This window comes from Erythrolamprus reginae, chromosome 4, assembly GCF_031021105.1.
Source record: "Erythrolamprus reginae isolate rEryReg1 chromosome 4, rEryReg1.hap1, whole genome shotgun sequence".
Taxonomy (NCBI): Eukaryota; Metazoa; Chordata; class Lepidosauria; order Squamata; family Dipsadidae; genus Erythrolamprus; species Erythrolamprus reginae.
Genome location: NC_091953.1, coordinates 37,331,615 through 37,345,596, shown reverse-complemented (window position 1 = coordinate 37,345,596; position 13,982 = coordinate 37,331,615). Strand labels below are relative to the sequence as shown.

General features: G+C 40.7%; 1 protein-coding gene across 3 annotated transcripts in view; it reads right to left on the bottom strand.

The window, feature by feature from the left end:
- LOC139166486 (NXPE family member 3-like) overlaps positions 1–13,982 on the bottom strand; it is a 40,064-nt gene that overhangs the window by 15,595 nt on the left and 10,487 nt on the right. For 2 of the 3 annotated variants that reach the window (XM_070750085.1, XM_070750086.1), the window contains exons 2-3: positions 5,103–5,328; positions 798–1,546 (exon numbers count right to left, since the gene is read on the bottom strand). In XM_070750085.1, the coding sequence (XP_070606186.1) occupies positions 798–1,546; positions 5,103–5,195 (842 nt within the window). In that variant the 5' untranslated portion in view covers positions 5,196–5,328. Of the gene's footprint in view, positions 1–797; positions 1,547–5,102; positions 5,329–12,397; positions 12,436–13,982 lie in introns of those variants that run through there. The other variant, XM_070750087.1, reaches the window with a different exon arrangement.

Genomic DNA, 13,982 nt, shown 5'->3' with positions numbered 1-13,982 from the left:
CAACAACATCAGCTAGTAATTGCTTCTTTTAACAGTAACCAAATGCAAAAAGTCATGAAAGTTATTTAAAAATACATGGTCTCAAAGAAACAAAAATAGTTTGCTATTTTTCTAAAGCATGTACACTAGCAAAATTTATATTAAAAAGAAAGGTCTGCGGAAAAATATGTTTCTACAAAGCATCTTCGGCAGATTTGAAACTTTCCCTAAACACTTTCACTCTTTTTAAACAAATAGTGATAGTGTTTCGGGAAAGTTTCAAATACAAAAATATTGGGATTAAGCAGATTTTTCTGACTGTCATTTTCCCCTAGTGTCAGAGATAGGGCATAATCAGTATGGTAGTTATTCATTATTTACACTAAAATAATTTATTTCACTGGGCCGTGTCTGTGAAGTTCCTACTTGAAGAGGTTCCTGAATATATCTAAAGAGTTTTATATGCTCAGAAGTTTTATTGTTACCATTATCAAAATTAATCACAGCAATAAACCCCTAATATAATAGAATTGATGACAATTATGAAGCATAAATTTGGCACTAAAATGTCCTCTTTTATACTATACATAAGTTAGAAAGACTATAGCACAACCATACAGTTGTTTTGCTTGTATGGCATTTATTTAGAATGTAAATTGCAGCCTAGTAAAAGGAATTCAAGAAGAGTCTTTCACTATCCCACATCTTAAAAAGCTAAGAGCAAAATGAATGAATGAACGAATGAACAAACGAATGAACAAACAAACAAACAAACAAACAAACAAACAAACAAACATAGAGACTAAGAAAACAAGTACCTTTGGAAAAAGTTACTCTCTTCTGAAGTTAAAAGGCCCTTTTTATATCCCCCTTTAAAATGGTTAATCCTAGTAGCACAGGGGAGTCTTCTTGGCTTGTAACAAAACCATGGTTCTCCAGTATAGCGATCTGTAAAGTTACAGACTGGCATGCCTCCAGGCAAACACACATTGCATATAGTAACTTCTGAAATCCTTCCTGATTTGAATGTACTTTTAAAATAGGCCCTGTCTGGTTTTTCTTCTTGTAAACGTTGAAGGAGTTGGATTCCTTCACTAGGATGAACCAAGAACACAGATACTGTGACCTCCCCTGGCCAAAGTAAAGTGAAAAACATTCCGTATGATCCATTCTGATAGTCTACAGTTCTTCCAATGGCTCCTGCTTTCAGATCTGCTGAATGAATTCTTGACTGAAGGTAATCGCCACCATATTGCTTTGGGCTTCCATCATAATCCCTCATTTGGACAAGTACTTCCAGCTGATCACCAACTTTGAAATTACCATTATTTAGTATCATAAAGTTGCTATGGAAAGGGTCAGTACTCCTTACAAAGGGAACTTTGTTCTTAGGAGGTTTTGGCCATTGTAGAGCAGCAAATAAAGAGTCTTCTTCCTCTTGTTCAATCTTGGACAAAACCTGATGCTCATAACCACAGTACAGCTTCCTTCGTGTCCTATTTGTATGCAACGAGGTTTGAGATTCATTGTCTTCTACCAACCACTTTAAACCTGTGGTATTGAGATTCTACAAAAGAAAGAAACTCTTTCAAACAAGAGTTGTAGCAAGAAAATCACATCTACTATATTTATTTTATTAGCACTTTTCATCAGCATCAAATCAGAATGGTCTGTAAGAAATATCATACCACCCAAATTTATCTATTCCATTGTCACATCTATTCCATCTGTTGTATGTATGTGGGATTATAGTTATGTAAATACTTTATCCATAGTATTTAACATATCATTACACCACTCAATTCTAATACTTTTATTATATTAAGAGAGAATTAATGTCTTCTATTTTCAGAGCTGATTAAAAATGCTTAGTTATTATTGTTCTTTGTATCTGTTATATTTGTATATCTGATTAGGATAGAGCCACCGAAATAATCTCATCATTTTCTTCTATCCCTGCCACTGGCTATTTTTCTTTCTTTCAGCTTTGCTTTAATTTCTTTCAGCTTTGCTTTAATTTCTTAACCTTATTGTCTTTAAAGGACTTGAATTCTTGCTGAACCTGCACTTCTATTCTGTAAAATATTTAGCCATAGTACAAGATTTCCTGCTTACTTATTCTACATAAACGAAGACAAGAAAATGAAGGAAGTAATCATTTAGTTTATTTCTTAGTAATTTAGTACATAGATATGAATAGATGATGATGAAGTTTAGTGAATAAGCTTTATAACTGTAGAAGGATGCAATATAATTTTTTATAACTTGGAAGGGTTTAGTATCCTGTGGGGCCTTATTCACCAATCTTAGCCAACTCTTATTTATTTTATTTTATTTATTTGTTTTGTCAAGTATGTATTGGTGGTAGACAAAGATATAATAATGTTTATATACATGATGCTAGTAAGAGAGAAACATTAGGACATTGTGTATATAAACTTTAGGACATTAGGACATCATGTATATAAACAATCATGCTAGCTCAGGAATTCTGGAAGTTGAAGTCCATGATGTCTATAAACAATGTTTACATACATGATGCTAGTAAGAGAGAAACATTAGGACAGGGGACGAAAGGCACGCTGGTGCACTTATACACACCCCTTACTGACTTCTTAGGAATTAGGAAAAGTCAATAGTGAATAGTCTGAGGGAGGGGTAGGCAAAGTTGGCTCTTCTTTGACATGTGGACTTCAACTCCCAGAATTCCTGATAGCATGATTGGCTCAGGAATTCTGGGAGTTGAAGTCCACAAGTCATAGAAGAGCTAACGTTGCCTACCTCTGGTTTAACGGTAAGGTGACATAGTTCTAAGTTTTCTAAACCTAGGATTGTAACTACTTGCGTAGGGTATTCTGTTGTGAGTGGAGGGCTCTTCTAGTAAAGTATCTTTACTAGAAGAGTAAATATACTTCAATGTTTATATTTATAGTATAAATATTAAATATAGTATACTGTATTTACTATAAAGTAAATATTAAATACAGTGGAATTTCGGCTAGAGAACTCCTTCCATAGCGAACATTTCAGATAACAACAAAAAATTTGGTTAAAAATTTGCACTGGATACCGAACAAAATTTGGATACCGAACAGTCACATCACCCACACGTGACTGACCAGAAAGCGACAGAAAAGGGAAGTCACCCCCGATTTTACAATGCCACATGTTTTCATGCAGTGCATTGCAGATTTTTTTTCTTCCCCCCCAATAAATTGTCCTTCACTTCCACCCTCTCTTCTTTACCTCTTGTCTCTCTGCCTCTCTCTCTCTCTTGGGGAATCCTCGCCAGGAGCTCCCAGACCCATCAGCAAAGCATCGCTTTGGCAGGGACAAGGCAGGCGCGCCACTGAGTCCCGGCGGCGGCAACTGCTGAGACGGCTCCAGCGGCTTCCCTATGAGGATAGTGGCAGCAGCCTAGAGCAATCGGTGTGATGTTCCCGGCACTTGAAGGGAAGCTGCCAGAGCCGCCTCAGTGGTGCGCCTGCCTCGTCCCTGCCAAATGACGTTTTGCTGCTGGGTGCAGAGCGAAGCCTCCGGAAGCCCCTGGCGAGGATTCCTTAAGAGAGAGAGAGAGGAAGGCAGAGACACGGAAGGAAAAGAGAGGGGGACGGAGTGAGAGACAATGTGTGTGGGGGGGGAGCAAAAAATCCTATTTTGTGGATTTTCGTTTATCGTGGGTGGTCCTGGAACAGAGCACCCGCGATAAACGAGAGTTCACCATATTAGCGAGTTAACAGGGGCTGGGGACCAGATTAAATATATTTCCTTTATTTCTTTATGGGGGAAATTGTTTTGGATAACCAACAATTCGGGTATTGACCAACTTTCCAGAACGGATTGTGGTCATTAGCCGAGGTTCCACTGTACTTTAATATTTACTTTATAGTATAAAGTAAATTATATTTGAAGTAAATATAATTTAATTTAAAGTAAATTATATTTACTATAAAGTAAATATAATTTACTTTATACTAGTAAGGTATCTAAAGTATATTCATGGATTCCATTACAAACATCATATAACATTTGTTCTTCACCAAAGTTAGATGACATAAAGTAATATTTTAGCAGCAAATGCTGCTTAGTGATTTGACCAAAATGTACACATGACAGCTTATTAATGTGATGTTTCTTTAACATTCTGAAGGCCCAGCCAGTCAGCTATTCCTCTGTTTCAGGAACTTAATGCAGTGTTAACTGATTCCTATAGTAGAGACAATGCATTCTGAATTGCACATTAGTTGAAAGGATTTCACCCAAAGGGGCACAAAAGGAGATTCTGATGGCTCTTTTTGAATGTAATGAAGCTAATTATTAAGAGTTTCAGTGGAAATATAATGAAGCAAGCTGCCGATATCTTCCATAAAATAAATTAAGTTATTAGTCTAAAATTAAATAGAAACTGCAGTCAACAAAACTGATTGCGGTTGACTTGCCAGGGGACATATCTTCAGATGAGAGGAAGTAATGATAGACCCAACAAAATGTAGTAGGTGGTTGCTGGAGATTCTAGCAGTATATTGTGAGTACTATTTAATTCATTCTGATTTTTACACACTGTTGCAGATTATCTTTCAGTTATGTGTTTGACATTATAGTCAGTAAACATACTTTTGTGCCTGACTTCTTGTTTATTTCTTTCCCTCCTCTCAGAGCAGAGAAATGGATTCGAGTTGCTTTTCTAAGCAATCCAGGTCTCCCCAAAAGTCCAATATGCTCAAGTTAAGATACCAATAGGCTCATTTATGTTAATATAATTAACTAACTGGTAGCTGCAATTGTAACTGATAAGATTTTAATCAATTTCATACCTTTGCCTTTGCCTTCTAAATGGCTTGGGCTTACAGGTGCCTATATAGTATGCAAACAGCACAGCATTATGAAGTATCAACAAACCAATCATAACATTCAAAGATTGTGTAATTAACCAAAAAGAAAAAATAGATTAAATTAAATATTTTGTATTTATGTATTAAGACATGGCATTTTACCAAAGTACTCCAGAGCAACACATTCAAAGTCACTGAAAACTATGTTACTTATCATGGGAAGACCTGGATGATAAGAAAAAAGAACTTTCAAATTATTTGGCTAGTTCTTGGAAGGGTTAAGTAACTTACCTCTAGTTGATAAAAGTTGTGGACTAATGCCAAAATAGCCAACAGTGCCAGAAAGCAGCACAAAATATGGGTTTTGGAGCAATGAGGCCACATGATCCCCTCATCTCTTTCTCACCCATGTAAGATGCTGTCACATTTGCCCATATTCCACAGGTGTCAATTTCATTGTTATCCAGCATTACATAAATACTGTACCATCAAGAGGCTTCTGTAACATGACCATTATCTGTAAAGAATTTCAAACTTTTGATTAGACCTTGAATACAGCTAATAGAAAGATGTGTACACCTGAGAAGTTATGTAAATACTTTATCCCTAGAATAGAATAGAACAGAATAGAATTCTTTAATGGCCAAGTGTAATTGGACCCGCAAGGAATTTGTCTTTGGTGCATATGCTCTCAGTGTACATAAAAGAAAAGATACATTTGTCAAAAATCATGAGGTACAACACTTAATGATTGTCACAGGGTACAAATAAGCAACCAGGAAACAATCAATATTAATATAAATCGTAAGGATACAAACCACAAGCTACAGTCATACAGTCATTAGTGGAAGGAGATGAGTGATAGGAACAATGAGAAGACTAACAATAAAGTCTTATAGCCTTAGTGAATAGTTTGACAGTGGTGAGGGGAATTATTTGTTTAGCAGAGAGATGGCGTTCAGGAAAAAACTATTCTTGTGTCTAGTTGTCTTGGTGTATAGTACAGTAGAACCCTGACTTACGAGACTAATTGGTTCCGGAAGGAGGCTCGTAAGTCGGAACGCTCGTATGACGAAACATTGTTTCCCATAGGAAACAATGTAAAGTCAATTAATCCGTGCAACAACAAAAAAAACCGCTGCCGCCGAACGCGGAAGTTAGCGTTCGGCTTCAGGAGACAGCTGCGAAGCGGCGCGCGTGTTTTAAAACGTGGCAGCCGGCCTGGGGGGCTCGGGGGCTTCCCCCCGAGCCCCCCAGGCCGGCTGTGACGTTTTAAAACACGCGCGCCGCTTCGCAGCTGTCTCCTGAAGCCGAACGCTAACTTCCGCGTTCGGCTTCAGGAGACAGCTGCGAAGCGGCGCGCATGTTTTAAAACGTCACAGCCGGCCTGGGGGGCTTGCCAGCACCCCCCCAAGCCCCCCAGGCCGGCTGCAACCTTTTAAAACACGCGGGGTACGAGCGCCAAGGAGCTGTCTCCTGAAGCCGAACACGGAAGTTAGCGTTCGCCTTCAGGAGACAGCTCCTTGGCGCTCGTATCCCGAATGTGAGCTCGGGAGGCGAACAAAAATGTCGCTCCCCTCCCAGCTCTTATCTCGAGTAGCTCGTAAGTAGAGCTGCTCGTATGTCGAGGTTCCACTGTACTCTAAAGCATCATTTTGAGTTAAAACAATTTATTTCCAGGATGTGAGACATCAGTAAATATTTTCATGCCCCACTTTTTGACCTGTGAGTTCATCCAGGTCTGCAGAGGTATCTTCAAAAATATTCCAGTCTGTGCACTCAAAGCAAGCCTCTAGCTTTAACTTTGCCTCTTCAGTGCAAGTCCTCGCTGATTTAATTGTTGGTTTTGTGGCTTTAAATCTTTGTCTGTAAGCACGTAAAAGGTGAATCATGCAATGATCGGAATGGTCCACTGCTGCTTGTGGTAAGGACTGATAAGCATCCTTTAATGTTGTGTAGCAGTCTAAAGTATTCTTGCCTCTTGATATGCTGAAAATGTTTTGGAACCTCTTTTCTTGTTACCTCTGTTAAAATCACCTAGAATAATGGCCAGTGAATCTGGATATTTGGCTGAAGCCTCCATGATGTGATCAGCTAGAGTTCTTAAAGTCTTGTTTACACAGACTTGTGGCAGGATATACACCGCAATCCTATGTCTGTACTAGGGTAGGGTTCCTAATATTTTTACTACCACTATGTGGGTATGGCTTATTTTGTGGGTGATGTTTGCCAGTCATGTGACCTAGTGAGAGTGACTTGATGATCATGTGACTGGGTGGGAGTCGTCAACTTGTAAAACGTGGTAAAACTCACTTAATGCTCTTACTTAGCAACCAAAACTTTGGGCTCAATTGTAGTCAGAATTTTTTCTACCTTTTTCTTACTTCCTTCCCTTCCCTTTTTCCTTCCTTCCTTTTTCTTTCTTCCTTTCCTCCCTTTCCTTATATGTTAATCATCTATCATCTATCTATATTTAATCTATTTTCCCCTCCCCACTTTCCAGTCCCCCAGTCTGGAAAAGTTGGGGAACTCTGATATAACAGATAGGGTTTGCCGAGTTGTAAGAGAAGGGATCCTAAATCTCATGGGCCCATAAAGCAAAGGACCCTTTCTTTACTACCTTTTAACCATAACACCAATAAAAGATCTGAGTTTGGCCTTGGTCCCCTTGTCATTACCTTCATCTGTTCCCCAGCCCATAAGCGGCTTTAAATTATGTTTTTGTCAGAATTTATTTTAGAATCCATGCTTGTACAGAAATGTAAACCAACAAGGATTGAGGCATTTCATCTTGCATGTCAAAAATTGAATAGGACAATGCCTCAGTGTTTTCAGTTTTATGTAATAAAGTTAATTATCTTCTAGATGCAAGCTCTAAAGAAAACAATCAAGTGGATAGTAATTCCATAATTATTTTGATAAATATGTCATATCTATTTGACAGGCAGGTCTCCAGAGAATGAAGTCCAGGAGTAGCCTGTTTCTGACTGCACCAATACTATTATAGTCAATCAGTACAGTAACTTCACATTTGAAGTATGTGGGGAAAATTCAGAATATTAGTTTCACAATTCATGCAAACATAATGATCTGTTTCAGGATCTGGCAAACAATGAAGGTATACAGACTTAGGAGCTACCACAGAGAGGGAATGTGATTTCAGCTGATGTATGCTAATGAATTATTTTATTTTATTTGTTTATTTATTTACCATTTATTTATTTATTTATTTGATTTTTATGCCACCCTTCTGCTTAGACTCAGAGCGGCTTACAATATGTTAGCAATATCACTTTTTAACAGAGCCAGCAATATTTTCCCCACAATCCGGGTTCTCATTTTACCCATCTTGGAAGGATTATTATTATTATTATTTATTAGATTTGTATGGAAGGCTGAGTCAACCTTGAGCCAGTGATGACATTTGAACCGCTGACCTACAGATCTACAGTCAGCTTCAGTAGCCTGCAGTATAGCACTCTACCTGCTGTGCCACTCTGGCTCATACCAGTTTCAATTATCAGTTTCATAGATAAATAATAGACTTGTACATTCTGCATGGGAATATTCCAAAGATCAGAGAAAAATAAGTAATAATATACTTTTCCCTCTCTATGACCCATTAAAAAGGCTGTATAAAATGTTTTCAATTACGTTCACCACAAATTAAGAAAAAAATGTTTTAAATTCTATATATTGCTTACATTTGCCACACAGAGCATATATTTGAACTCCATGTTAAAAAAAAAAGTGCACAAGATATTTGTTGCTCCCAGAGCTTTCCAAAAATCGGTGGAAGCCTTTCATTGTAACTGCCTGCCTACCTGTCAAGTGAATCAAATAATCCAATTCTTTTATGGAAACTGCCCTGTATAAGAAAGGAAGCCATAGCCAGGAGCCATACCAAGTTGCACTGAACTCGCATTTCTAAAGATAAACCCTACTTGAAGTAAACCATACAAAGAACTGTGGAGAAAGAAGTGTTTCGGGGCTTCTTCTCCTGAAGCAAGGGAGAAACAGCAGAGGATACTTTCTTTCAGATGCTTTCCAGCAGGCAGGCGCAAGGAGATACCCAAAGCTTCCTCCCTTTTGAGGAAGCCATGGAGCCAATTCTGCTTGGCCAGAGTCCGTTGTGTCACTACGGAAACCACAGAGAGCCAAAATTGAGGGAGGGACCACAGGGACTACAGCCTCCAGGATGAAGCAGAGGGTGTTCCGGCTCTCAACCTATTACAATTCAGACTACTAGAGACCTGGCTTCACTCCCACTTTCCCACTTTTCCAGGAAAACCCAGAGAACAGCCTTTTTAGCCAGTCCGGGTCAAAATCCCTTTCCAGCATTGTCCTTTCACAAACCAAGATAACCAGCATGCTCAACTCAAAGCACTTGGAGCTGACTTTGCCCCTTAGAACTTAGCAGACTGTCTCAACAACCACAGCCAGCACCTACTAACCACTCTTTACAGCAGCTAAGAAAGAGCAAAATTAGTGAAGTCAGCTCATGTGCCGTACTTAGAAAAGAAGGGGGGCATGTTCCCTGAGGTCACATGCACCTTCCTTGGCATCACCCCCACCCCGCTGGGGAGCGCGCCCCACTATTGAGAAGACTGCTTAAGAGAGGATAGCACAGTGCTTTGTAAACCGGTCACTGGCTGGCAGCAGAAAACAGTCCCAGCTTCCCCCCCTCCATGACTTAAAAGAGTTTGCCTGCCAGTGCGGGCGTGGAACTGCTGACATGGGATAGCAGGTTAGGAATCTTTAGTTGGATGGCGGAGAGAAATAGAACCTTCTACCCTCGTCTTGGCCCCTACTCAAGGCAGAACGATGAGGTGAGGCAGGTGCTAGGGGTGGGCAGAGCGACCCTCCATGAACCTTTCTTCCCTCCCCCCATGCCAGTACAGGCGGCAGGCTTTCCTTAAGGGGGTGAAAGCCCCCCAATTCAGCAAACGGTATAAGGCAAGCACACAGCCACTGCCACCACCAGCCTCTCTCCCTTTCTCCCCAGCTGTGCTCCATTTGAGTTTGTCCTACCAAAAGACAGGAGGCAAGAAATCTCCCATGTGCTTCCTTTGCAAGTGCCCATGAGGAACTGACGCTTCAAGCAGTTTTGGAGTTTGTTTTCAAGCCTGGTGTCAGCGTTCCAAATAGCATTTGAGAAATAAACCAAGTCCCAGTCCAATTCTCTCAATCAGAGCTTGATTTATTAACAGAATCATGTTAGCTACGCCAATGTCATTCCGATTCTGAATACTTCCCAGAATCCCACCTAGGTTAGGGTTCATCTTACATCCCCCACACCCACAGGTTCATCACAAGAGCCAGTCTGTGTGCAGGGGCTTATCAACTTCCTCTTCTCTTCAGTTGAGGCAGAACAAACGGTGGCCTTGGCTTGGAGAAAGGAATCTTTGGTTGTGTCTAGTAACTTTCCCCTCTGACTACTCACTACCCCTCCCATCCCCCCTTGTGTTGTGTCAGGCTGAACTCTCTAACTCCACCTGAAGACTTCGGCCTGACACCTGGGCTGCTTGGGGTGAAAAACTATTGCAATAACCCACACTTGAAGCCGCTCCAAAACTGCTCCAAGTGTCGGCTCCTCATGGGGGCTGGCATGCCTTCCCCTCTGCCACCAGGGAGCCCGGTGGAAATGGTGGAGGCCTCGCAGCAAGCTAGGCTGCAGGCCTGGAATGGAGTCGCACTGGCCTTGGTGGCTTAGCCAGCTATGCCAGCTTGGAAGGGTTGCAGCAAGCTGTGGGGATTGGGTGTGGGGGCCTAGTACAACCGCGACTTACCTTAGGCAGGAGGAGGCAACTCAGTTGGGGAGCAGGGAAAAGGTGGGTTCCAACTTACCTCTCTGCAGCTTAGCTTCCTCCCACACCACGTGGCCATGCTAATGGCTGCATACACACATGTGCAGTGCAAAAAAATCAGCAAATATTTTTTTAAAAAATAAAAACACCAAAAACAAGATGGCGACCGCATGCAGTGCCAGAAACCCTGCATTTGTGCATGCACAGTAGGGGAAAAAAGAAAAAAATTAAAACTTTTAAAAAAGAAATGGCAGCGCCCAGAGATCGGCAACTGACCGGTGACCTCTTTGTGATGTCAGCAGAAGGCTGCTACCGGTGCGCATGCACCGGGGTGCACTGGTAACAACACACTACTGCTCTATACGTAGCTTTAGCGCAAGGGTCCCCAAACCTGGCAACTTTAAGACTTGTGGACTTCAACTCCCAGAATTCTCCAGCCAGCATAACTGGCTGGAGAATTCTGGGAGTTGAAGTCCACAAGTCTTAAAGTTGCCAAGTTTGAAGACCTCTGCTTTAGCGTCTCTGATATCCTTTTTCAATTTAGCTCTTGCCTTGATATACTGTAGTGCATGACCAGAATGGAAAGCAGCATTTCTAGCTCTTAATAAAAGAAACACTTCTATATTTATCCAGAGCTGCTTGTGTACTTTTCTCTAGGTAGTTACAACATCAATGCAGCTTTTGATAAAAAACAGAACTGTTGTCCAATATTGTCCTCCTCAAACATTGCCCAATCAGTGTTCCCAAAGCAATCTTGAAGTTGCTCTGATACACCCACACTTGTATTTCTTTAATCGATGGATTCTTCACAAGAAGTCTGCATGATGGGATCAAGAAAATATATATGAACTGAATGTCCCAGGTGCAGTTCCCATGCATGATGTTACTATATACTTAATCTAAAGTATTTTTCTCTCTAGTGAGATAGTCTACATTACTGATAGAACTTAGGAAGGACAGTCTTTACGTTAGCTTGATTGAAATCACCTGCTGCCACCAACACTCCATCCAGATAGGCTTGTTGCTATTTGATAATAACAGGTAAGTCATGGCTGTGATCGTACAGTATATTATACTGCAGTTATTATTACAATGTTAAACTCACAAGGCAGATAAAAGGGGCTGCATTTCACTGCCAAATACTCCAGATCAGGAGAACAGTAAGTATCCATTTGTGTTCCAATTATTATTTATGTGAACACAAGGCACTCTTCTGCTCTTACCGGAGGCAATAATTCTATCCGCTCAATAAACTGAAAATCCTTGCAATTCGATAGCCTCCCCTGGAATGGTAGGGTCAAGCCAGATCTCTGTAAAAACCAGAACACAGCAGTCCCGAATGTTTTTCTGCAAAGAGAATAGGGATGGGTTCCACTTACCTTCCCTACTGGTTCACATCGCAACGGAAGTACCTGTTTTGCTCGCACTTCCGCTTGGTTTATTTGAATGCGCCCCCCATCTTGTCATGCAAATGACCCTCTGCGCATGCGCAGAAGCCTCTGTGCATGAGCAGAGGGATATTTGCACCATTGTGGTGACCGAAGAACAGGTTCGAGGGTGTAGACAGCTAACCATCTCTGCTGGTTCGGTGAGTGGGGCAAATTACCACCACCAGTACAGGCAAACAGTTTGAACCATCAGCAACCCACCACTGAGAGATGTAGTAAGTTTCAGCTCCTCAATCTTATTAAAGAGAGATCTAACATTTGAAACAAAATAGGCTTGTGGGGATTTTTTCCTAACCTTTCACATAGTCCAGCTCTACAGCCTCCTTCCTACCTGTCTTTTTGTCATCTCCTCCGTTTCCTTTGCTCCCTAACAGAAAGAATAATCTAATCAGCTCAGTTAGAATTTTTTAACCCCTGATTCAAAAATGCAGTCTTCTCTATCAATGATTAATTATCCTTATCATCTGTAAAGTACTTGTGCCAAAATGTGCAGAACACTCACTAAAAAAATACTCAAACAATAAATTAGTTAAAATATACTGGTCTTTTTAACAGATAAGATACCATCTTTTAGTATTTAAGCCTCTTTTCTAACTTTGGGAAAACTTAAGATATTAACCCAACTAGGATAGAGTAATGTAATCCATAAATCAGCCACTTGTGGAATGTAATCTAGAATCAACAAGTTTTCAATTGGTGACATATTGGATGTAATCAATATCTTGTTTAGTTTAGAAGGTTCCTCCTTTGGTGAGATTGAAAACCAGGACCAAGACCTCCATGGGCCGGCTCCGAACACTTTATGCCTGACGGTCTGAATTCGGACCTAAACCTCCCAGTATAGGACGCAAAGCGAAGGGGAACCGCCAGTGGGGTAGAGGGGAGCTACATTTCCTCTGCCTGAGCTGGTAAGCCCCTTGCCGATGGTACAAAGCTGCAGCAGCAAACATGGCTGCCATGAAGCCGAAGGTGGTCCAGAATTAACAAGACTGAGCAGGAGGAAAGGAGAGATTTGTAATCTGGGACAAAAAAGATTGTTTGCCTTTGAAAGTAATACATCCCTTCCAAAAAGCGGGGGGGGGGGGGATAAGGAAGCTAAGGATTAGCGGCAGGTCACACATGCTAAAATTGTGTGGGGAAATGTTTGGGAACTAGGAATAACAAAAGCTTTTCTTGGAAAATTTAAAAGAAGCTGTGGTTTTAGAATAATACCTTACTTTAAGGGAGAAAATATTTATATTTGAACTGGAAGCTGTTTTTGACTTAATATAAATTGACTAACATATATACCGGATTTATAAATATAAAATAATATTCACAGCACAGAACAAGGAAGCAGGAGTTCCATTTGGGGGGGAAAAGAGTGTAACTCGCCGATTTTTCCTTTTTGTTGGACAAATAACGTGGATTATACTTTGTGGCAAAAATGATACCAAGTGTAAATAAAGATATGGAAAGCATCCCCAGGATACTAAGAGGTTCATAAACAAGTAGCTCCTATGGCTGCTGATTTTGACTCAGAGGAGTGGGACCCATCTGATCACAGAAGACCCGTTTGGCTGGGGGAGGAATCAGACAATGAACCATAGGGAGAGGCAGAGAGGGAAATGGAGCCAGTCAGATCTCCAGCTAGAGTTTCATCTGAATCAGAGGGGAAGGACATAATGAATAATCCTATTCTCAATGTCTGGGTCAGGAGAATGATGGGACACCAAGAGCAGCTACGCAAATGCAGAAACAGATTCTAGGTCACAGGTGTTAAGAATTCAATGACACTGCTGCAGACTTGAAAAAGGGGAGGTTTGCAGATGACTATGTGGGAGTTTATCGTTCAGTTTTTGGAAAGACTTTGATGAATTGTGGTTTCATGTTTGCTGTGGATATCTTTGGACATTCCGACATTTAAGCGATGAGTT